Source organism: Pseudoliparis swirei, chromosome 6, assembly GCF_029220125.1.
Source record: "Pseudoliparis swirei isolate HS2019 ecotype Mariana Trench chromosome 6, NWPU_hadal_v1, whole genome shotgun sequence".
Lineage (NCBI taxonomy): Eukaryota > Metazoa > Chordata > Actinopteri > Perciformes > Liparidae > Pseudoliparis > Pseudoliparis swirei.
The window spans coordinates 7239471-7266480 of NC_079393.1; the positions used below are offsets into that span (position 1 = coordinate 7239471).

Here is a 27010-nt window from a genome sequence, read left to right on the forward strand (position 1 = left end):
TCAATACAGCAGTGATGTTGATTTAGTACATTGCGTTCTCATTTAACATTGAGGATGAGCAGCGGGGCGAGCTTGTGATTTAGAGGGCGTGGCCTGGAAAGTGTCCGTGTTTTGGCGTCAGAGCTTTTAACCTTTTTACGGTTCATTTTAAAGTCAATCGTAACATTTCGGTCATCTAAATTACCGCGAACGTGACTGTTCGACACTGAGCACGTATTAAAATGGCACATCCATTGTTTTATGAAAATAATGAAAACAAATCAAATTAGCACAGTGTGATAGTAAATGATGTAGCAGTTTACATAATCAACTTTATTGATTTAAGGAGCATTATTCTGCATTGTGAGTAAGGTCCAACTGATTCGTTCTTCTTCGATGTAAGGCCTCGTGATGACCTCTAGGTGGCGGTCTAGGTCAGGGTAAATCATTAAATGGAAACGACGCAAGTCTTCCTTTAACTCGCTGTAATTTGATGACGGTTGCATGATAAAGTCTGACATTTTACAGTATTTTATGGTTTATGTGTTGGATGAACAGATTTCTATTAAAATTGAAATAGAAATAACACGTGTTCCAAGTCAAATCCAGTTTGTTGATCGTGGTGCATTGTGGGGGTTAATCAAATACAGTAAAGGGAGCAGCTGGAATGCGAGGCCCAATCACAGAAGTAGACAATGTGACTTCCTCACATAGTTTTATATTACTAATATTCCAGCATCTTCAGTGAAGAGGAAATCCATTGATACATCTCTAGTAATGCACACATTTAAAGTGAACCATACATAATGTATCTACGCGCACTGTATTTTAATACTAACGCTATGAAACAACAGATTTTATTAACACAATTATGAGTCATAATTGTCTCCCGATGAGTTTAAAGCAACAGAAGCAACATGCCTGTTTAAAAAAAAAAATCAGCCAAGAAACACAAGTCAAATTTCCCATCGATAAATCAAACCCGTCATTTATATGAGCATATATGTCAAACGTCACTATTTATTAAGTCCATGAAGTAAATCCTCACCTCCGAATTCCTATCATGAGTCAGACTTTCTCCTTTTTTAATGCATTGTTAGTCCCACTTCCTCCAAACATCAGTTACCTTGCACCGCAGACATGTCTCTCTGTGGCTGCTCATGCACATCTCTTTAGCTCCCATTACACATCGGCCTTGATGTGAAATGCACAGATTTCCACTGCGTCCTGCGGGTGTAGACCCCAGAGCAGACAGATAATCCAAATGAAGGCTGAGTAAGTGAGACGCGATGCGATGCAGGGACGAAAGGGGAAATGTGCCCCGGCAGGACGGAGTATAAATAGTTTGACGTGCTGTGAGGCTGCGGCTTATAATAACTGTAAATTCAGATGTCCTAGGTTCCTCCTGTCCTGAGCTGTCAGGCCAGTGAGGATGCACTTGGTCCCTCGTGGGGATATCCTTAAAATAAGACCATAGTGGTGCGCAGAGTCCCCCCCCCCCGCTCTCCCCCCTCCCCTTTGACATTGAGTTATGGGGCTCTGGGCTCTGGCCGGTGGTCTGAACAATTTGTGGTGCAGCAACATCACCGCGCACCGAATGAATGATGCCCTGCTCTGTTTGTGTTGGGTCGTTATCAATGTGCCGACTATAAATAATAATTACCCCCTCCCCCCCCCCCAAAAAAGGCCCAACGGCTTGACCAGAGGACTTTCATCCAAACAGTCTGTTTTTCTTTCTGGTCTGAAAAGTATTGAGTTTTTTTTCTTCTTCTCCTGGGCTGAACCACGTGACGCATGGGGGAGAAGAAATGAGGAAGACGCACTTTTGTGCATGCACGCACACACATACGCACACACAACACCCCCCCCCACATAGACACACACACACATAGACACACACAAACCCCCACCCACATAGACACACACTCATACACCCCCCCACATAGACACACACACACATAGACACACACACACACCACCCACATAGACACACACACCCATACACCTCCCCACATACACACACACGCACACACACATAGACACACACACTCATACACCCCCCCACATAGACACACACGCACACACACACACACACACACACACACACACACTCATACACACACCCCCCTCCCCCACATAGACACACACAAACCCCCACCCACATAGACACACACACTCATACACCCCCCCACATAGACACACACACACACACTCATAAACACACACCCGTACACACACACACATAGACACACACACTCATACACACCCCCACATAGACACACACGCACACCCACACCCACACACCCCCACATAGACACACACACACACACACACACACACATACACACACCCCCCTCCCCCACATAGACACACACACACACACTCATACACACACACCCGTACACACACACACTCATACACACACCCCCCTCCCCCACATAGACACACACACACACTCATACACCCCCCCCCCACATAGACACACACACACACTCATACACACACCCCCCTCCCCCACATAGACACACACACACACTCATACACCCCCCCCCCCACATAGACACACACACACCTCCCCACATAGACACACACACACTCATACACACACACCTCCCCACATAGACACACACACACACCCTCCCACATAGACACACACACACCTCACCCCCACATAGACACACACACACACCCCTCCCACATAGACACACACACACACATACACCCCCACATAGACACACACACACACACTCACACACACACCCCCCCCCCCCACATAGACACACACATACACACATTTGCATGCACAAAAGGCACACATGCACAATTAAACATACACACCCATGAAGGTATTTTGGGTGCAGAGATATACACGTATTAACACACACACACACACACACACACACACACACACACACACACACACACACACACACACACACACACACACACACACACACACACACAGCCCTTCCTTTGAAGAGTTCACCCTGCAGGGTCATGATCTTCTCGTAAATCCCCCCGGAGCGTTCACCTTGTCCTCTGGAGCCGCGCTCCGGTCTCTCCTGCAGCGGCTCAGGCCGCAGTGTTTTAAACGAGGAGAACATTTTGTGGGTTTGGCGCGGGCCAAAGCAAAACTTGGACCCACCCGCTAATTGCTAATTACAAGCCCCTACCCAGTGGCGGCTTGACTTTCTGTCAGGGGGCTTCTCTCCTCACTCCCGTGGAAGGAGCCAAGCAACCCAAGCCGGGGGCCCAAAGCCGGGCTTTGAGCTGCACGCCTATAGGTCCCCCCGAGGAGCGCCAGAGATCCACGGGCCCGTGACTCACGATGCGGCTGTGTAGCTGCTGTGCACATTAACTGGACTTCTACGTGGCAACTCGGTTTGTTTTCATGACCCGATGTAACCGTGTGCCGACTCGTCTCCGTTGTGAAAACCCGGGTTTAAAATGTAACCGTCTTGGATGTTCCAAGCCGAGGCTTTGATTTAGTTCTTTAGCGCTCTCGCGATCACAAGTTTCTCATTGTTTCAAAAGACAAACTCTTGATTTATGAGGTTGTTGGAGCTTTGGGAGCCTCTCTCAAAGTCTTACGCAGCAGACAGCTCGTGAATAGGGATACTTCAGGTGGCGTTAGCCGTAGGAGCCGGCGGAGGCCCTCCATTCCCTCCGACCTGTCACTGATTAGTCTGTGGAATAAACAAAGCCCTAAATAATAGGATGAGAGCTGCCCTGGGGAGAGGCTGGGGAGTTGTCGAGTCATGTTGCTCACAATTTAGGAGTCTTTTAGAACACTCCCTTGCCCAATAAATCCTCCTCAAGAGATTATCTGATGTGAAGCCGGGGATGCTCGGCAAATCCAAATATTTTCCTGAGCAGGTTGTGGATCATTCTCTGTGGGTGTCGTAATTCATTTCCCACACAGCTTGAAAATAGTGCATCAGAAAAGCATCAATGGCAGCGCCGGGGCTCCACGAGCTGCAACAGAGGTCGGCTTTCGCCGTTGTTCGGTTTATTATTCTTCCGAACCACGTTAGATGTTGACTGACTATATCCGGCATCCCCGCTGTCTTGTTCCGATATTGCCTGCGTAGCGGCCATTGGAGTTGTCCCCACGGAGTTCTAGATGACGCCCTTGAGGATGCCCCGTTATTGTGAGTGTAGTCGCCATTTGTCTTTAGAAATCAAATACAACTATAAATTAAACTGCCACTGAAGCGCCGTTTTTTTTTTTTTTAGTTGACGCAGCCAAAAGAAAGTAATGTCCATTTCCTTATTACATTATTCTGATAATTTATTTATTAACCCTCCTGTTACCTTTACATTTACTAACATATTTTACCCTCGGGGTCAATTTGACCCCAGCAATTAAAACCTCCAGAAAATTAGAAATAATATTGTTTCCCAAGTTTAAGTGTGAGGTACTTTATGTTTGTTTGTTGACTACCTAAATAGCCCTTTAAATATATAAAAAAGTTGATATTTCTTATATGTTTGACACAGTGAAAAACAGCCTGGGGTCAAATTGACCCCAAAGAACACCGACGTTAAACATTGAATGGGGTCAAATTGACCCTAAAGGTAACAGGAGGGTTAAACAAACAAAAAGAACAAACAAAATGCTGTCACTTCCTCTCTGTGCTGGTAAAAAAAAACATAGGTCACCTGGTGCATGCCTATACCTACATATAACCACAGGTGCCGAGTGTTACCCAATCAGTGATCCTAAAACTAAATATATTTAAACAGTCATAATGTATTAAACTAAAATACAACTATCATAAGAAAAACGCTCTTCTAACATATCAAAATATAACCTAAATAATCAATATTACTTTATAATAAAACTAAATACAAATGTCAAAATAAATAGCTCCAACACTGAGTTTTGGGAAACCAAAAGGCGGTTGACTCCGAAATCTTTATGTAGATATTACCTAACGGTCGGAGGCCATGTGTGTGTGTGTGTGTTTTCTTCAATGTCTGCTCCCTCCCTTAGAGTGCCGAAGCTTCAACGCTCTGACACCATTCGCTGTATAAAGTCCTGTCTGCCCAATGACGTCGCCTGTGTCCTGGACCCCATGCACTCGGTGTCCCACACCTTCATCTCTTTGCCCACCTTCAGAGAGTTCACCATGCCAGAGGGTAGGTATGGGGGCGGGGGGGGGGCATACTCATGATGGACATCCTGGGGTAATCCAGAGGGGCCAAGATGCAGCGAGGATTGTGAGAAAGAGACAAACTGTGAAGTTGAAAGGGGCAGCGGGTCCATCTTTCAATCAGGGGGTTGGAGGTTCAATCCCCGCCCTAGTTGATTTCTACTTGAGCAAGGCACTTAACCCTGAATTGCTCCCCGTAGCTGCGTCCAGGGTAGAAAATCTACATATTATTTCGGGGGCAATTTTTTCCCCGACTGACTGAAATCCACAGGCATTTAAAAAGAAATTGAGGGCACTTTTGAAACTTGTGAAATAACATTGAAACTTTTATATATATATATATATAGGCTGACAGTATATGAGCAATTGTCATAAAAATGGCAATAATAAGATGGGGAAAATCAAAACACTGGACCGGGTCACATAGGCTACGATGATTTTAACAAGTTCATTACATTATAAGAGGAAATTCTGGGGGCATTTTTTGCCCCTTTCCTATTGATATTGGGGGCAAAAATATATTTCTAAGGGTCAGTTTTGCCCTTTGCCCTCGTGTATTTCTGACACTGGCTGTGTCTACTGTGCATGAATATAACATGATAAGTCGCTTTGCATAAAAGCGTTGGCTACAATAAAATGTAATGTAGGTTTGTTGTAAAATTCTCAAAAAAATAATATTTTTGGGAAATGCTTTTTATCCGTTGTTTTTGCTAAGAAATAGATGGGATGATACCACTCTCATATTTGTAGGGTAATGTCAGGGAAACAGTGAGCCTGATTGGTCTAAAGGTATACAACCTGCACTACCATCAGCTCTAGTTTAGTAGTCAATAAAAAGTGTGAATTGTGTGTATTGTTGAGCTTTTTTTCACTTTTGGACATGCTAGCCGTTTCCAGCCGTTATGCTAAGCTAAGCTAAGTAAACCAGCTGAGGGCTCCGGGTTCATAATAACTGGGCTGTGAGAGTATCTCGTTCCTCTCTTAAAAGTATTCACAAGAAAAACAAATGAATGTATTACCCAACGTGTTGACCTGATGCTTCAACGCTACGCCTCAAAAATGACTGATGATCTAAACTCCTCCAGAATGTATTCTACATTTCACCGCACAAAGACCCATAATGGACGCTTCATCGTGTTCCAGACCGTCCTTTAAAAATCGTTGGAAACAATGAATTTGAAGACAGCACGATAACTCGTGCGTGTCAATGCGGTCCACGCTCTTTTTCTCTCTCTTTAGCTCCACTTTATCTCCCATAATCTCTGAGCTCCCATCAAATGCATTTCCCTGCTGCTGTCAGAATCCATGCGACTACCTCTGACCCCCCCAAATTAGTTCTTCCATGATGTTCTCCGTGCAGTCCGGGGCTTGGCTGGCCCACACCAGAGAGTATCAGTGCCATGCCGGTTGGATATGAGTAACCACGGTAATCACTCGCAGACAGTGACAACTCGACAAGCATCCATTGGCTGACGTGCAACGCATGTTTCAGACACACTCATGCTCAACGTCACGGGGAGTTAAGCTCTTGTCATTTCTCATAAGCTGGGAGTCGGGGTGTAAAAAGGACTCGAGGCCCTTCAGCCCGACAACAGCATCGAAAAAAAAGCTTCAACCTTCCCGTGACCCGCTCCGTGTACGATAAACACAGACGTTTCCATCTCCAATTTTATTGTCTTTCGCTTGGAAAGAACAAGAAAAAAAAGGAAAGGAAAAGTAAGAGTTGGCAGCGCCTTGCCGGTGCAATCCCAGAGTGATTACGAGGGTTTAGGCTCCAAAAAGGCTTTTTTTTGGTGTCTTAATTGTTATCTTCCAACAGAGATTGTGTTCCTGAGAACCACAGTGCCGGCTTACGGGTCCTACCACTTAGGCAGCTACGACGTCAAGTTTGACATCCTGGAGGGCAACGTGGAGAACGCCTTCGACATCCTCAAGCGGGTAGAGAACGGGATGTATGTGGGTGAGTAAATCGGGGTTTTACCTGGTTTTATGTGTCAGGGGGGGGGGGGGGGTGAACGCATCAATCAGCAGCTTTAACGTTCAACCTGATTTCATTTTACAAATCAAATTCACATGTGACCATTGAGAAAACACAGAGCACAGACATCTCCCTTTAGGTCCCTCTGGGGGCTTCATCAGTGCATCTTGACACCGCAATGGCCACTGTGGCTGTCACGGGAGTATTAGGGTGGACCCAAATGCACGACTCAGGAGACAGAACTGGAGAATAATTAACTTTACTCCAAGTACCGGCAGGAACAAAACAGACGGGAACAGATAAATACACTGGGGAACGCTCGAGGGCTCGGTCTGAGAAACACAAGACAATCTGGCAGAGGACAAGTGAGGGAACCTAAGTAGACGGGGACTAACGAGGGAATGGGCAACAGGTGAGAAGGGCGTGAAGACCAGGTGAAGGTAATGAGGGACTAACGAGGGAATGGGCAACAGGTGAGATGGGCGTGAGGACCAGGTGAAGGTAATGAGGGACTAACGAGGGAGTGATCAGAGGCAGGTGAAGGGAGTTGGACTGACGAGATGGAAGCAGGATCTGGAATGACATGATAGTTAGTGAGACAGGATGAAAACAACTAATAAAAAAGGAAGGTGTGGAGCTAAACTGTTACGGTGGCATCACATGGCCGTCATCATCTTCACGGGGGCTCTTGGTGTCTGTGTCTTCGGGAGAGTTGTCCTCCGATTGGCTCTCATGAGAAAGACAGATGCCTGCTTCTGTCTCAACGAAATATTTGGCCTACATTTTCAGTCTTGGGGTTTAACAAAATCCCATTTCATTCGCTTATCTCCGACCATGCTCATCCCAAGCAGGTCATTACTTTTCCAACATAAGTTACGGATGTCCGAATGTTTTCATAAAGTCGTCGCGTGAATCTTTACTTGTGCCGTCGTGTTCACGTGTGACACGTCATCATACCTGTTCATCCAAAAGAGCCTCGAGTAGGAGCAGCAGATACCATCACCGCAACATGCTTTTGGGGAGAAGCCATTCCCGTGTTTGGGCGGGATCGCGGGCGTACGTCAGTGTTCCTGTCGCCCAAATTCACACACACACAAACATAATGAGGGCAAAACGTTTATAACCGGCAATAATTCACATAAGTCACCGTCGGAGCAGTTGTAATTAAATTGTACTCGTCTTATAATGGTATGTTGTCGTTGGAATGCGCAATGATGTGATTCCGCATGAGCGATAAGCCTCATTTTGTAATATAACGTCTACGGTGTGTGTGTCTCTCTCTCTGTGTGTGTGTGTGTGTGTAAAAGGATTTAGGTGAGAAATTCCCATGTTTATGGCGGCGCTCGTTTGCAAGGGCGAGTATGTATGCGTGTTTGAGAGGGAGGAGAGAGAGAGTGAGAGAGAATATGTGCTGAGGTAATCCCGGGCGCTCTGCTTCATGTGGTTGAATGTATTGTTCCGTTTCCCCCGCGCTTAGGCCTCCGTGTCTCGCCGAGCATTAGAGCACTTAAACCCGACGACCACATGAAAGGCCCCGTTTTGTGAGGAGCCGCTTCGCTCCCGAAGCCCCATTGGATGCTCGCCGGATGCAGCTCTTGCATGTTAGCACCCCCCCACCCCCCCCGTCACAGGTCTCCAAATGGAGCGTTCGGTCGCTGGCGGGCTTCGCCGTGAAGTGTGCGTGGCGTCCACGGCGTGCCGTGAAAAGCCGTCGCTTTGGCCCGCTGACGCCACCGCTGTCGGTCAACCGTCGCACGAAGCTCGCTGACGTGGCGCTCAGGGGCTCGCGTCGCGAGCAAGACCATTGATTCCCTATGGTACGGCGTTTTTCAAGCGTTTTTCTAGCGTTTTTTAAGGCGCGCTTAAAAGTTTAAATATTCTCAACTTTAAGCGCGAGGTGCGGAGGCGCACCGCTCATTAATGTCACGCTCGGCCAAGGCAGCCAATCGGATCAATCGAGAGGCTGAAGGCAGCCAATCGGATCAAGCGAGAGGACGAAGGCAGCCAATCGGATCAAGCTAGAGGACGAAGGCAGCCAATCGGATCAAGCAAGAGGACGAAGGCAGCCAATCGGATCAAGCAAGAGGACAAAGGCAGCCAATCGGATCAATCGAGAGGCTGAAGGCAGCCAATCGGATCAAGCGAGAGGACGAAGGCAGCCAATCGGATCAAGCTAGAGGACGAAGGCAGCCAATCGGATCAAGCAAGAGGACGAAGGCAGCTGATCGGATCAAGCGAGAGGACGAAGGCAGCCAATCGGATCAATCGAGAGGACGAAGGCAGCCAATCGGTTCAAGCAAGAGGACGAAGGCAGCCAATCGGATCAAACAAGAGGACGAAGGCAGCCAATCGGATCAAGCAAGAGGACGAAGGCAGCCAATCGGATCAAGCGAGAGGACGAAGGCAGCCAATCGGATCAAGCAAGAGGACGAAGGCAGCCAATCGGATCAAGCGAGAGGACGAAGGCAGCCAATCGGATCAAGCGAGAGGACCAAGGCAGCCAATCGGATCAAGCAAGAGGACGAAGGCAGCCAATCGGATCAAGCGAGAGGACGAAGACAGCCAATTGGATCAAGCTAGAGCAGTGGTTCTCAAATGGGGGTCCGCGTACCCCTGGGGGTACGTGAAGGCACTCCAGGGGGTACGTGATATTTTTTAAAAATCTATTTAAAATTAGCATCCATTCAAAAATCCTTTAAAAATAGTTATTTAATAAATATTCAATAAAACACAAGTGTAAATTCATAAACTGAATTGTATATTAAGTAGGCAATTTAATTTAATTATCCTAAAAACCCAGTCTCCCCCATATCAGGATGGTTTGACCCAACGTGGCACACGCTAACGGCATGAGCTGGAAATCCTGCCGCAGCATCTGCACGGACGCAGCGGCCTCAATGACGGGCAGCGCGAGAGGACTCATAGCGCGCATTAAAAAAGAAAACCCCGACATGAAGTGGACTCACTGTGTCATACACAGGGAAGCGTTGGCGTGCAAGAAAATGAGCCCTGTGTTACATGACGTTTTGAACGACAGCGTCAAAGTGATCAACTTCATAAAGTCAAGGCCACGCAATGCACGCCTGTTTCGCCGCCTCTGAAAACATGGGAGCTGAACACACTGCTGCTGCACACAGAAGTACGCTGGCTCTCTCCAGGGAGAATACTCAACTGGCTGTTGGAATGACGATCTGAAGTACACACCTTTCTGATCGAGCACAGGTCTCCCCATGCCACCTTGTTCCAGGACACAGACCGGCTTGCAAAGCTGTGCTATCTGGCAGATATATTCAGCAAACTGAACGAACTGAATGTGTCTCTGCAGGGCAAGGAGACCAGCATGTTAAACATGTATGACAAGGTGGGTGGCTTCCTGAAGAAAGCAGAGCTGTGGAGAAGGTCCTCTGCAGAGGGAGATTTCACCTGCTTTCCCCAGGTGGATGCTTTTCTCTCTCGTGAGGATGTGGACAGAGCTCCAGTCAAGTCGGTCATAGTGGGACATTTGACCAACGTGATTAAAGATTTTCAATCCTACTTTCCTGACCTGGAGGATAAATCTGTACAGCTGGATTGGGTGAGAAACCCATTTCTCTTGTCTGAAGCAAACAGAAGCAAGCTACCTGTCACTTATCAGGAGAAACTCCTGGAAGTGTCATCTGACCGTGGCCTCCAGATGAAGTTTTCCACATCCACACTCACACAGTTTTGGGTGTGTGAAGCAGGAGCACCCTGACCTGGGACAGAAAGCTTTGGAGCAGCTACTGCCCTTTGCCTCCACATATTTATGTGAGACCTCCTTCTCTGCAATGACTGTGATCAAAACAAAGCAAAGAAACAGACTGTGCCTGGAGAAGAGCTTAATCACAGCAGTGGCCTCCCTGCCACCAAGACTGACAAAGATCCTCAGTGAAGCACAAGTTTCTCATTAAAATGTAAATGCTAAAGCATTCAGTTTAATGCAATGTTCATTGTTGACAGTTTAATAAATCCGACACTGATGGCACAGTGCTGTGTATTACTACTTTTTTTTTACCAAAGATTATTTGCGCTGGTTAGGGGGTACTTGGCTGAAAAAAGTATTTCACAGAGGGTACATCACTGAAAAAAGGTTGAGAACCACTGAGCTAGAGGACGAAGGCAGCCAATCGGATCAAGCGAGAGGCGGGCTTTATTACTTTACCACTTCCTTCCTGTTTTCTTGTGGTATTCGCCGTAGTCTTTCCCTTTTTTATATATATCCTGAACCCAAATCCTATGCTTTTTGGGGGATTTTTCCTCCTCCTCCTCATCCCACAACACAGCAAGGGCAGGAGCGCGACGTCTGCTTGAATCCATTTTGTAAATGAAGTTTCATCCCGGCGCGTTTTTGCCAAGGCGTTTTAGTCGCGGCTGCGCTTTTACAAGTGGCGTCTGGTGTGATCGCGCCCTAAGGACGCTTAGTTTCCCAGTATCTCCCGTGTCTCCCAGCAGTGGTGTTACAGCTTGATGGGATGTGAAGGGCAGCAGACTCAAACTAACCTTGACCCTCGCTCTTTACCACCTCAGAATCTGTTGCTCACTTGAAAAGGTGATTCTTAATTGGCTCTTTTCCGTAATGCTCTTTTAAAAACCAGTCGACTGCACAGACGGGCATGTGTAGTGTTTGCATCTGTGCATACACAACATGAATATATACATATAGAGCATGAAAGCACACCACATATTGTAAGAATTCCATCAATCTTTCCCAAGCTCCTCGTCATCCATCACTGGAAGACAACCCTGACGGTCTTTTACGCATCTGTGCAAACACGGCGAAAAAAAACCCACACACGATCACGACCAATCAAACACTCACAGATCGCCATGACGACCACGGAAGCAACAGCGGCAACAGCGGCCGACCGCACACGAGATCCCCGCAGGTATGCAGAAGTGGAAGTGATATATGTATCGTCCTCGCAACGGAGACGTCATTTGTGAGACATCATGCACATATTTGGGAAACGCAAACAGTGGAGGAATGCGTCATCCATTTTTTGATGAGGGACAGGCTGTTTGAACAGGGCGGATAACGGGCTGATGGACTCTGGCAGTTAGCAGGTGCACGGTCCTCTTGGAAAACACCAGCTGAGTCTATGACCTCTGATAAAAAATGCTGGTGGTCTTATTGATTTATTACCTGAGGGGATCACTCGTGTCACTCCCCCCCCCCTTCCTTTATCAACGTTGGCTTGCTGATCGTGCATTTATTATTGTGCTTTTGCCTTCGCCGCTACTTAACAAAGTAGGTGTGGAAATGACCTATTATTATTATTTATTATAATTTTTTCTTTCTTTCTTTCAATCATTTTATTTTAAGTTTTTACAAGTTACAACAAACAATCAAAAACAACAACGAATGAATAAAAATTACATAACAACCAACTATACGAACAATCTGACAAGGAAGAAAAAAATAAAAAATAAAAATAAAAACACAATCATAAATCATCATCTTCCATATTGAAACAACTATCATTCACAGAGTCACTTGGGTCCCAAGATTGCAAAGCCTCTTTTTATAGTTTCGGCATAGTCCTCGCCAATAAAATATAATTAAATTTAAAAAAAATGTAAAATCTTTTCTTTACACAGGGGAAACCATGTGTTAACCCTCAAATAAGTGTCTACATAAAATGTAAAAAACAGTATAACATCGGTAGACACACGTCGGGTCGTCCCTTGAATGTGTCCCGATGACTCTTCGTCACGAGTCATCGTTTGTCATGGAAGGATTCTGCTGCTCCATTAATCACCGCTGTGAAAAAGTGATCCATGTCATATTTGTGTTTGGAGGGCAAACAGATAATATAGTACCTTCTCTTCATGAATCACAGGCGTCCTCTCGAGAAGCTGGTAGTCTAAGAGGTCGCGGCTAAATTCCTGCCGGTGGAAATGTGCCTATGCGGTTTTATATCCCCCCCCCGAGCAGAGAATACATAAATATGCCTTTTTTTTCTTCTTCTTCTTCGCAACGGCAGCCGGAGAGGCGGCCAGGAAGATGAATGGAAGGGGGGGGGGGGGCGGACAGGTAGCCATGGCGGTCTGGCGCGGCCTTCCACACGCGGCTGGTGGAATGTGAGCCCGCCGTGTGAGACGCGATGACTCCGGAGCCGGTTTCGAGATGAGAGCGGACCACCTGCTCCGGCATTTTGGATGAACCACGAGAGCGCGCCAAGCCCGTGAGGAATCCTGCCCCCCACACACACACACACACACACAGATTAGCACAGTTCTTCTCGACTCAACAACCCCCCGCGGCGCTCGCCCTCGGGTGGTCCCGATGAAGAGATAGCAATGCAGATATATGTCACGCTTTTAAAAAAACACACCGGTATGTACACACTAGAGGACATATTGCTGCGCGATAAAACTGTCTTCATAATTTCCCAGAGACACTTATCTCCCTTCGGAGGTGGTGATCTTTTAAATTTACACTCGCCATCCCTCTTTACGGTCTTGGCATTGTGATTTTTAGGATTTTACTTTGTTTAGGTAATGAATTCCCGTTTTCATCCACAGCAACGTACTCAAACAGCTTATCGGGATCCCGGACACTTTCTTCCATTTATAATGCAGATGGAGAGCGTCGTGTAGAATCGCAACAAAGCAGGTTTTCCGTCTTCTTTTCCATTTCAGTCCACATTGTCGCGTCTATTTTCTGCTCCTTAGTTATGGGTCTTCGCTTTGAATGGTCACGGGTAAAATAGTGCAAAAGGTTGCGGTAAAGATAATGGTGCGTGTTATGTCATCTCAGCTGCTCTCAGGCCGCACAACTGCTTAAAAAACAGAAAGTCAGAGAAATGATGTCACCAACCAGCCTGCGACAACGTCCAGCAATGACCCACGGGCCATTTGAGAGATCTGTAAGTCCGATTCGGCGTTAATTGACCGTAACGTATTAAACCACATGTGCTGGTATTTCAGAGCGGGGGGGGGGGGGCTCCCAGCCCCCTCTTTGGAGTGGTCAGCGTTGTGTCTGGCCGTCATTCCTTCCACCAGTGACCAGGCTGTACGCAGATCAGGCCTCCAAGGGCCAGTGGGTTGTGTAGGCAATTAGAAAAGATTATGTATATATATTACAGCCATGTTGACGGGTTATCACAACTAATTTGGCTGATGGGGTAATAAGGGAGCGAGCGAGCCATTTGGAACGACTAACTTCTTTTAAATCACTTCTTAAAACCCATTTTTAAAGAACAGCTTTTAAGTGATGTCGTCCTTCTATGCAGTTCTTTGGTTTCCCCTAATTCAGTTTGTCTGTTTTTTATTATATATTTGTATCTTACCATTCTATTTGTTTTACCTTCATTCTCTGTAGAGCACTTTGTAAACTTTGTCTTTAACCCTCCTGTTACCTTCACATTTACTAACATATTTTACCCTCGGGGTCAATTTGACCCCAGCAATTAAAACCTCCAGAAAATTATTAGAATTAATATTGTTTCCCAAGTTTAAGTGTGAGGTACTTTATGTTTGTTTGTTGACTACCTAAATAGCCCTTTAAATATATAAAAAAGTTGATATTTCTTATTTGTTTGACACAGTGAAAAACAGCCTGGGGTCAAATTGACCCCAAAGAACACCGACATTAAACATTGAATGGGGTCAAATTGACCCTAAAGGTAACAGGAGGGTTAATTAAAGGTGCTACATAAATAAAGTTATTATTATTAGTAGTATTATTTCTTTGGCACGTCTCTTTTTGGGAGAAAAACTTCCGAGCAGTAAAATAAGATCGAATAAAACAAGAATCTAATGTGTTTGTTTATGCCAACAGTGCTCCGCTGTCCCCGAGCGATATGATTCGATAAAAAAAACTCATCGCAGTTCTAAACTCGTCACAGTTATGGCCATAATGATGCAGAAGAATGTCTTTCAGTACCCTCTTTGCATACTGGAACGTTGCACACCATCCTGAGTACTCTCCAATGGTTTCACTGCATAGCGCCACAACCAGTGTGTGTCATTATACAATACTGTGGTGAGGCCAATGCATATCTTTCATTTGTCTCTGGTGTTAAACCCGTTCATTTTGGATTTTGTCATACACGTCCTTCGCCGAGTTGTAGAAACCAGAAAACCAAGAAATTGTACTGTTTACATGTAACCCTTCAATAGAGCGGCGCTCGTGGCCATGAAGGATGACAAATGCCTCCTGGCATTGGCTTCACTTTGTTTTGTGGCAGTGTCTTTGCTTCCATTATGCATTCTTTAAGGCTATTTTCTACTTAGGGGGCGACTTTATGGTGCGGCGGAATGTTTTTGGAGAGCCGACAGATTGTACAGCTGTTTGTTTGATGGTGGCTTTTCATGTCACCTTTGCACCCTGCGGCAGATACCTCAGCGAGATGGAAAGATATACCACAAAAACCTCCGCGGCACTACAACTGGATCTCCCGCCCGGGGGAACTTCAGGCCTCGGATTACGTGACCTTGCAAACCCCAGTCACGAGGTGAAATGTTAAAAAAAACTGTAGGGCTTTTAAAACCTCGCTGAGTTTATTTATATGAATCTCAGGTGGTAGCCAATCAAAGCCAACCTGTGTTTTTTTTGCCTTGCGGGCCGGATGAAATGTTCAAGATGAGGACGCAGTTGTGGTTTCACCTCGGGTTCATTGCGAGTATGTGGAGGCCCAGCTGTGAGCTGATGCTCTCCCCTCATTTAGGACACCGCTGTGCTTTTGATGGGAAGCTCACGGAAACAAAGCGTCATCGTGGACGTAATGACCCTTTTCTCGCCCTCAAGGCTGCGCACAAAGTTAAACAAAAAGGCTCGAAGTTGTATAAAACATCTTTGGACAATTAAAGTGTTCCCACAAATCACTGCGGTCACCGTGATACGTTTCACATGTTAACTTACATTTCCTGCTTCGTTATCACGCCCAATAGCAAGATTTCAACATTTTATGTGAGGAAACCATAAACTGGGAGTTTTTCGGTCGAGTTTCAAATCACCAAACAAGCTTCGAGGGAATTTGAGGATTTATAGGAGCTGTTGGACTTCCAGAAGTTCACAGTTGAGTCTCCTGCATTTACTAATGAGACCACAAACAAATTAAAAGAACAAACAAACATTCCACATATTGCACTCTTTAGACACCACCAATACATTTTCAGTTAGTGTCTGTATTTTCATTGTCTATTCATGCGGTAAGATCATTTAACTTCCTTTTGTTTGCATTTTTTTGAGTTGACCCTGGATATGGAGTGTTAAGCCCCCGTTAGATATCAGCCACACTTACTGCAATTAAAAGAAAGCCTTAATGTGGATTTAATTCCGTCTTTCTTTGCGGGGGTCCATGTCGGGCTCATAACATCTTCATTGGGGTCTTGATAAACCCACAAGTGATTGCTTTTGAACCAAACTTGTTTCATGTAAGCCCATGGGAAAAACTCAATACCCCCAGAACTCACTTTATTTGCATCGGTCACCTCGGAGCTGCCATCGGGATCGCCTCTTAGTCTGAAAACAAAGTTCAGGCTCAAAATAATGTCATGAAACCTCTTTTTCCATGTCGGTTTTTCTCTTGATGTTGTGGCTGCTGTTTGGTTAAAGCGCAGATTAGCTCTTTCTGGTGACGGTGAGGCTTTGGAAACAATGGAATCTCAGTCCTCTAGTAGTGTCTGATGTCACTACGCAACAGAGTCCCAAAACACCAACACAAGGGGGCAAACCCTGCACGTCCAAGTGGGCCCCATCACACCCTCCTCCATGTGCTTATCGCCACAATCTGCTGTGTGCCCACAGAGCCAGAGAGGGACGAGAGAGAGGAATAAAGTGACAGAGAGAGAGAGACAGAAGCTCAAGCTTATTGCTCGCCCCTTCCAGAGTTAAAGATGGATTCCCGGATGAATGCCTCCATGGCTGTATCGCGTGACTGCGACTGCTCCCCTCCATCAGACACATGGGACTCATTTATCCTTGTGGGCCACAGTGATGGTGCCACAAACACCCCCCCCCCACCCCCTTCCAGAAAGGGAAGAGTGGGGAGGAAGAGAAGGAGGAGAATGAGTGAGTGGGTGGGTGGGGGGGCGATCTGCCCGTCGTACTATGCCAGAGTCCAAAAAGGACGCGGCGGATGGCTCAAAATGGATCATCATCATCATCATCATCATCATCATCATCTGCCCCGCGGCGAACGACGAGCAAACGGGGTTTTACCGCCTTGTTACAAGTACCGCGGAAAAGAGGCTCATAATTCAGACCGATCCGCCGTCGTTTTTTCGATCCACGTTGAGTTAAACCGATGAGTCATCGTACTAAAAAGCGATACTGACTCACTCGTGCATAAGAGAGGAAATGAGACAAAGGCCCGAGGGTGGTTGAAGGTGCGATAGGGGGACAGCGTGGCGGCGGTTGTGCTGCCCGACTGCACTCTGGACAACTGTCACCAGCCCTCTGCGGGAAAAACAGGCCCTGCCGACGGGCTGTATAAACACTGCCCCCCCCCTCCGTGAAATTGCACGTTCACTTAGAAAGAGCGCCCGATGAATTCCACGGGCGTTCGGTAATGCTCGGTCGCGGTGTGTTTATCCTCCCGTCTGTTTCACCGTGATAGACGGTGTCTCTTGTCCACGGAGAGGGTGGAAGGTCGGAGGGAGGAATGCAATTCAGATTGTCACGGCCAGCTGGGACATCACTGGACTTGGATCATCCCACGTCTTATGAATGCTCACCACAAATGTACCAGCTGATACCACGGCACACTTCAAGAAAGGAATTTATTCTTTTAACCCTCCTGTTACCTTTACATTTACTGACATATTTTACCCTCGGGGTCAATTTGACCCCAGCAATTAATACCTCCAGAAAATTATTCTAATTAATATTGTTTCCCAAGTTTAAGTGTGAGGTACTTTATGTTTGTTTGTTGACTACCTAAATAGCCCTTTAAATATATAAAAAAGTTGATATTTCTTATATGTTTGACACAGTGAAAAACAGCCTGGGGTCAAATTGACTCCAAAGAACACCGACATTAAACATTGAATGGGGTCAAATTGACCCTAAAGGTAACAGGACGGTTAAAGGGGACATATGATGCTAATATCAGGTTCATACTTGTATTTTAGGTTTCTAGTAGAACATGTTGCTTTATTATTTCTGTTCACCCTCTATTTGAAACACTCCGTTTGAGCGCCTTTCACTTTAAAACCCAATCTCGTGGTCTTGTGAGAACAATATGGCGTCTCTTTTGCAAAAGGTATAGTTCTCAAGCTGTGGCTTGGATATTGAGATGCAAAGGCGGTAGATGAGCCTGCATGTGACAAATCCGAATGGCTTGTTGACTCACATGTTTTCTGATTTAGGGAGCCCACAAATTACTGACTGGGTTGTCTTATTTCACAGTTTGTGGGTTGGTAGGGACTCCAGCTCCCCAAATGTGTGTGCGTGAGCACTGGAAAAGTGAGATGTTCATATGTTTATGGGAATGGATTGGTGTTTGGGTCAGTATTCAGTTGAGTAATTTTCTACCAAAGCAATGGTCTCTATGAAAACTGCTGACAATAAAAATGTTCTTGACCAAGAAGCACATCATTGAAGCATCTTGGTGTGACGGCATTAACACGCTGATACATTATAAACATTACAATATGCGCTGGGTCTAAAAGTGCAAAGCCATTAGGCAACAGCTATAGTTGGCTTTATTGAATACTATTAAATATTGTTTACATTGGACAGAGCTGTCAAGACATGTATAAGACGGAAGGTTAAAGAACAATTCTGAAACTTTACTGTTAAAAAACAAATGTAATTATCCGCAATTGTCTCGGGTGGCAGCAGACCTTTCAAAATCAGAACCTCAGCCCTTGAAACCCAAACTGTCTCCTTCGCTATAGATACCACACACGACGGGTAGTTGAGGAAACAGCTTCAGGGTTACCCTGTAAACCAAATAGCAATACAGAAATAAACACATTAAAAACTAGAATGGGCACTCAGTAGAGCGCATACCTTCGCATATCACAAGATTGGGCATTGAATTATGAACATTTTGGCATTAGTTGCATGCCAATTGGATAAAAATTGACCGCGCTATGGTAAAAAGAAGATTTTGACCTTTTCATGACCTTGACCTTTGACCCGATCGATCCCAAAATCTAAACAAATGGTCCCCGGATAATAACCAATCATCCCACCAAACTTCATGCGATTCGGTTTAATACCTTTTGAGTTATGCGAGGAACACGCATACAAATAAATAAATAAATAAATAAATACACGGTGATCAAAACATAACCTTCCGCATTTTCAATGCGAAGGTAATCAAATCAAAATTAACAAGCACAAATAACTTTTGTATCTTTACTAATTGCGTTCCTGAAATAATGACAACATCAACACAGATATATTGGTGTCAGTAAAGGCAACCCTTATATAGGGTTGTAAACACAATTATGGTCCTTATTGTCACTGATACAGTTCTTCTCTTTTGTTTGTTTCCTCCAGGTGTTGTTCGCCAGGTGAAACTTCTGATTGGTCCACTGGCGCTAGTCCTGAAACTGTCCATGCGCAACCTGACAACTCAAGGCGAATCCGGCCAGAACATCATCAACGTTCACGTCTTTGTCTCAGAGTTCTGGTTCTGAGAGGTGGATACCACATGAAGACATCCATTGTGAACACTGTACACATTGGGTTTATTATATCAATGCATAGATCAGTGTTGAGGTTGTAATGCTACGTGTGATCACTCGTGACGGTTCCTGAGATGGAAGGCGACTCGCTGCTTCTGATGACTCACTTCTGCATTACAACTGGCACAATGGAGCTAAATATGGAGAAACTTTATGTTATTAAAAGCCTATTAAGAAAGAAGACACCCAGAAAGTTGTGCATGCATTAAGAAAGGTCTAAGAAGGATACAACGATAATATTATATTTTCATGACATTATAAGCCTTTGTTTTTTGTAGCATTCACTTTTCCTCCATTACTGTATGCATAGGATGAGGTATTTTTTCTATGGAATAAACAATATTTTAGTTACAGTATTTGTTTCATGTATTTCCTCAAAGTGACACTTAGCCCACCATGAAATGTCCGAGACGGAATTTACATTTCTGGGTTCAGGATGGTAATACAAGCGGGGGAACGTCTGTATGTATATGTTTTGTAAGCCATGAGAACAGAAAGACGGAGAGAAAGAGAGATTTATATCAATGTTGAAGTATCAAAATCAGGACAATTTAAAACTGCATTGGTGTGGCCCTATAGTCGTCATAAAGTAGCTCACGTTAGCTAGCGCAACTCACTCACGAAGACGACGGACAAGTTTTCCACTGGTGATTTTCCCGCCACAGCAAGGTCCTTGTTGTGCCTCTTTATTTACCTTTGTCCTGGCCTGTTGAGGGTCCTCTGGCAGAATCACAATTAGAATACTGCAGTTAAAAAAACGTATATATGTATACTTACTTAGTATTTTAAACCTTGCCTGGCTGCATGGGATCAGTCATTCCAATTGTTGTACATGCCTGTGCTTTGGAATCTAGTTAACAAAGTAAGTACTAATGTCAGGATATAGAGTATAGTTACATTCCCAAATTATTATATAATGATGATTAACAGTGTTTACATTTCCAACAACTGCTCACTACACATGGCCTCTATATGGGGAATAACGAACAAGTTAAAACAATGTTTTGCCAATATGCAAAACAATTAAACATGTGAAATGTGTTCTCATAATTCAGTACATTTAGATTTGGTTAACCTAAACTCCTGACCTGTACAACACCTTGAATTAAACCATAAACCAACTAGAATGGGCACTCGGTAGAGCGCATACCTTCGCATATCACAAGATTGGGCATTGAATTATGAACATTTTGGCATTAGTTGCATGCCAATTGGACAAAAATGTATCGTGCTATGGTAAAAAAAGAGTTTGACCTTTCCATGACCTTGACCTTGACCTTTGACCCGATTGATCCCAAAATCTAATCAAATGGTCCCTGGATAATAAACAATCATCCCACCAAATTTCATGCGATTCGGTTCAATACTTTTTGAGTTTTGCGAATAACATGCATACAAATAAATAAATAAATACACGGCGATCAAAACATAACCTTCCGGCATTTTCAATGCGAAGGTAATGACAGGAAACTGTATTATGATGATTCTGAGATGTCAATATTAGCTAACGAACCTAGACGTGCAAATCTATCTCAGCCGGTTTCCTTTTATTCATGGCGGTGTGTGGAACCTCAGTTTCCATGGTGACATTAACGTTCTGTTTACTTTGCAGCCAATACTATCTGAGGGTCAGCTAAGACATATATTGACAGCTTGTCCTCAGAATGCCCTCAGTCGAGCTACTTGTAAGCTGCATAAGCTTCTACTCAAGATACTCTGTGCATTAATTTAAACATGCTGACTGAGGGTTTCACTTATGGTCTTTTTTTGTGTCTTTGTGGCATCTCGGAGGATGTAGGGTTTTCAGAAAATCCTCTTTGGTAGAGTAACCGCAGAGGGAGACAAGGTGGCAGCGCTAGTTTTTAGACCATGGGCATGGATACCATGCAACCACATTCCTAATTACGTTGATCAGTGAACCAGAACTCCTCTCGCCATCAAACACGAGGGGACATCAGACCGAGCGTGAGCTGAGCACATGTCAGTAACGGCCAAACTATGAGACCGTAATCATCACAGCCAAAGCCTCCCAACGCTTCAAAGACAACAGTGGAGGAGGCGCATACATCAGGACCTCAAGTCGTCTGCCATGATGGATTTTAAGGCTTTACTGAAGGGGGATATCCTCTTCAGAGGAAATAGAGGCCAGCGGGTCAGCCTTGTGGTTGACATGAAAAGAAGGAAGAAATGCAGAGTGTGTGTCTGCATGTGTACGTGAGTCAGTATGTTGAGTCAAACTTACATCCAATGTTTTAATACTACATGTTTTGAGTAACCTAATGTATGTGAAATTCAAGATTATATTCCATATGGCCTGGTTTGGAGACTAGGTGGGAAATGGTATTTCTTTTGGAGGTGGATCCAGAGCGTGTACAATCTCTGGAGAGAGTTGTACACAAGTAGCATAATTAAAAAGGCCTCTTAAAATAAGAAAGACAAAAGTGCGTGCAGGTACAAGTATATTTGAATTTCCAATCATAATTGGAGAAACACTTAAAATTGACTGAGTAGTTTTTTAGGGAGAACACAATGCCTGTGTGCATGCTGGACAACAAAACCTAAAGAAAAAAACACATTGGCAAGACATAAACTGAATATGAAGAACAGAACGCCATCCAGCCAGACTGTGGGAGGACATTACCTCGGAACGGCCTGGCGGGCTTTGAATCTGGACAGTAAGACTGGATCAGCAGTCCCTCAGCGGCGTTACCAAACCACACACATGTGTGGGGACAAATGAGCAAATATCTTCTGCCAGATCCTCCATCCAAAGCCAAGAGGGAGCTGCCGCTCGCACTGGAAGCCCACGGCATGACTAAGCCCAGTGGGCTTGATGAGTCTCTGTAATGGCAGGGGGAGCAGAGCCGTGTGCGTCTGCACCGTTTGTTTGTGTACTCGGCTGTGGCACAACAGCGGTCGGGACTCTCAGTACAAGTGGTCACGGCGGTGTCTGGCCCAGAGGAGGGGAGGGTATGGGGCTGATGGGGAGTCTGGCCCAAGGGGTTGGTGAGGCGGGCTGATCCCAGACAGAGACCAGAGGACCTCAGGAGGCACGTGCTCGGCCGACTCCTGCACTCACCCACTCGCTCTTTTTCCTGGCGTACCTCGCCGTCTCCCACCGCAACACATGTTATAGGATATAAGTGAGTTCTTTTAATAAATTTGGGGGTAGTTTTTTTTTCTTCCTCTATTTTACAAACCACTGCTGCTCATTACCATAAACACAAAAAATGTTTCTCGTGGACGGGCACTACCAACTTGTCCCTGAGAATCTCCGTGTGCACGAAGACGATGGGTTGATTTACATCTTTGAAATGAGAGAAGGTGGTTTTCTATAGATGCAGAGTTCATTGCAAACATGGCCCATGGCATGCTATAAATCGGAATAAACTAAGAAATGACCTTTTGCTATATCCACTGATGAGCACACGTTCCACACGCGTCAGAAACTGTCCACTTCCTATGCTTTTAAAAAGGGATTTGTAAAGTGGTGTTTCATAGAAGTCCAATAGATGGCAGACACATACAACACAACGCTCCACAGCCGGAGAGTTTTAACAATATATTTCCCTGGACAACTGTCACCACTTTTCATTACAATGGCAGAAGCAGCCAAGCTCAGACCGATGTAACACAATGTCCTCATGATAGCTTTCTATCCAGTAAGACGTTGCAATAAAATCTAAACTCACTGAAATTTCTGCCCATTTGTATTTTTATTATTATTATGTTCCACTCGGACCTAAATAGCACAGCATTAAAATCCTATAAGATGCAGACGTAAGCCTGACAACGTGTTAAATTGCAGAAAAAATAATGTGGGAATCTGATGTCAATGGTACAGAGACTTCTTCCAAAATAGGATCATAAATGGATCCACAACTCTGTTTTTCATGACGAGTTCTGTGATATGGGATTCCTATTATTGCCGCTGCTTAAATCGATTAAATCCTTTGAGGCTTCGGTTGATAGACAGTCCACCAATTATACGGGGGCTCCACCTTGACCCAAAGAAAAACAAAAAGCACGCAAGTGTGCCCCTCCATAACTTACAGATTTTAAACGTAACCATTTACAACCACTACTGAACCCCCGAACTGCTGCCAGAGTACACAGTGGATCAATCACATTTGGGAATATAGGCCGAGGCTGCACTCATGAAAATTCAGTGTGCAGTCTCTCTCTGTTGTTACAAGCAGCTCAGAACACACAGTGACGTCCATGGTGCTCAAGTGGATGCATATCATAGGGAAGGAAAGGAAACAAATCCAACCACACATAAACATAGTGGGATGGCCCCCTTAACAAGTCTCTGACCTTAGACTGGAAAGTCATCTTTTCTGAAATGGGTGATTCTAACGTGGCATTTATTTGTTTCATATTGAGCTCACTATTATTGCCCGTTGAAAGACTAAAAAACAAATGTGTTCTCGATTATTATAATTTTTTAAAGCTCGTTGTTTATTTCGGAAACTATTGCTAAACTCAGCGAGACACCAGCTGTGACATTTAAATATCTTTTCACTTCAAAAAGTGGTTTCTCAGAAAAGAAAAAGTCCGAGAAGAGCGTGTCTGAAATGCTTGTTTAAAAAAGGGTTGAAGCCATAATATTTTAAGAGAAGTAAATGCATTGTATTGCTGTGATACGACTTAGAAGCCAATTTTCCAGCTCGGCCATGTCAGTCTGAGATCAAATCGAAGACCTTTAAAGGGGGTTGTAGTCCAATATTGAACCTAAACATCACAGTCGTCTGCATTTTGACATCCTGGTCCAGCGGTGAGGCTTGGGCCCTTGAGGACTTCAGCTACATATGCTGACCCTGACCATCATTTCACAGTGCACATGGCTTCATGTTAGAGCTGTCACTGGACGTGAAAATGAGCTGAGAGTTCGCTGTGTCTGCCAAAGAGTTGTTTTGTCTTTGACTGACTACACACACACACACACACACACAACTGTCAACCCTCGGTGGACACCTTGCACCGTGGCGTATGTCTTCGTGGTCTCGGAGCCATGACCGGGCAGGCAACACATCAGGAGGAAGGAGATTTGCTCTGTAAACAAAACCGGGAGCCGTCAGTGGATTTTGGCCTTTTCTGTGCAAGGGAAACTCTAACGTGCGCCATGTTTTGATCCGAGGTGACGAGTATGTATTCGTAGGGGAAGTTGCCCTTTGAGTTTGACACTTAGAATCATCACTTACAGTGGTAATAATCACACCCAGTCATTCATCACCTAATCACTCAACAGAATGTGTAACAAACCGAGCTTTGACTGAAAAGTTCCTATAAGCTGAGCGAGAGATCTCAGGCAACACTATAGGCACAAAATCGGAGAAAACGTCTGGCTTTGGACTTCATTTGGCCACAATCATAACACAAAATGTGTGACGCAGATTTGAAAAAGACAAAAAAAGGAGCCTGCTAACGTACTTAGTCGGAACCAAGCCTAGTGTGACAAAGGAAGTCTAGAATAAATCAGCCACTATGAGACAATGTCAAAGTTAGAATCGGTTTTGCCTGAGCTCAATGAGAAGAAAATAATTGTTGTTGTTGTTGATAGTAACACTATTTATGGTAAAGCTTGATATTCCAGAGCACATCTGTATGTCATTGTTCCTCAACCACTGTCTCTGCGTACACTCGGATTTTAAGGAAAAACATTCAGATAATTAATTATCCGATTCTTTCGGAGGCCTCATCATGGGGAAAAGGATTTAAAGTAACATTATGCAACAATTGTACCTTAAAATAACAGCTTGAAAAAAATTGTGCCGCTACAATGACTTTTAATATGGCGATTTGCGCCTCCGCCATTGCCATCGGGGGTCTGTGGGGAAATAACTCCGCTATGTAGGATTCTGGAGCCGCCCGATCCGGGGCGGATGTACTTCGACCTGCTTTCTGGCAGTGATTACGCAATGTCATTAAAGTGCCACTCCACGCTCGCAGCTACAGTATAAGGGCGAAGCAAGCGAAGTCTCTTGTCATGAATTACACGTTCCAATGTAAATTATGAATATGTAGCTTTTTGGTGTCGTCAACAAGATTGTATTCGATCACACGTACTCCACATTTAGAAAACAACGTATATAGGCTGAAAACGCGATGGGTATTTCATCTAAACTAAATGTTGTCATTCTTTTGGTTATGTTAGCATTCATCTCCGATATCACAATGAATAAAACTATGCAGTCATATTTATGTAAAATCTTTGAATATTCTTACATCATTTCTTGGTTTCTGACTTTGTCTGTTCATCAATACAAGTGTATGCGAGGCTGCATCTATCGTAACTGGGTATTTACGACACTGAAGTAAACGTTAAATACTGAAGGGGGCGCTCCAAGAGAAAAACTCCATTATGGGGCTTTAAGGCATCAAAAGGCACATTCTTTGTATTATGTGACAGCCACAATGCGTTTGCCTGCTTTCCCATTAACATCTTTGTATCTCTGCCTGCTCAGTGCTCCGTTAGACTCCGTGACTATGGAGTGGTTTAGGTTTCCAGTAAACTGTAATGAGACAAAGGTCATCTGCGATATTAGTTAGTGGAAGGCCTTCGAAGTCTGGCCCGCTGGCACGGAGCTTTTCTGCGTGACTAAATGTAGCTTACAATTGCCAATGATAATTAACGTGTCATATTTTGTGTTCCTGCCTTTTTGCAAATCCAGAGCGTCGGAGAAATCCGTCATAAAGAGCAGCTCTGTGAACGCCACGCCACTTCATCCCAGTCTGTACGTCTGTTGACACAGCAGTCACCCTTGTGAACACACACACACACACACACACACTTCACAACAGAGGAAAAAGGCCTACTTAATGGACATATGGCTGTGATGATGTCTTTCTCCTGCTTCCTCTCATGTCTGGGTGAATTTAAATAGATCAAGCATTCTTGATTCCGACCTATTAGTGGAGAGTTCAGAGGAACCAGACAGGTTGTTAGACACCATATCCTGTGTGTATGATGATGTTATACCAACTATGTATCACACAGCCTGGAGTTGTTGTGTGACAGATGCTACAGATAAGGTTAGGGTTAAAATGCAGTTAAGCCAGAGTATCCTCTGGAAGCCATTGAGTCATTGATCTCAGGGTTCTCCAATCCATACTGAGCCCAGAGTTATTCTCTATCCATTCACCCTCCTTCCTTTTTTACCCTTTGTTGTGGTCACTGGGGCAATCGGTTACAGCCCAGTGGAATGGAAACCACTCAGTCAGTCCCCTGCTA

General features: G+C 44.8%; 1 protein-coding gene across 1 annotated transcript in view; it reads left to right on the top strand.

The window, feature by feature from the left end:
- The window catches only part of fbln1 (fibulin 1), a 35993-nt gene extending 15864 nt beyond the window's left edge, over window positions 1-20129 (top strand). Inside the window, exons 15-17 of the mRNA XM_056417198.1 lie at window positions 4976-5121; window positions 6955-7095; window positions 19589-20129. Of these exons, the coding sequence (XP_056273173.1) occupies window positions 4976-5121; window positions 6955-7095; window positions 19589-19728 (427 nt within the window). The 3' untranslated portion in view covers window positions 19729-20129. The remainder of the gene's footprint in view (window positions 1-4975; window positions 5122-6954; window positions 7096-19588) is intronic.
- Window positions 20130-27010: the final 6881 nt, after the last annotated feature.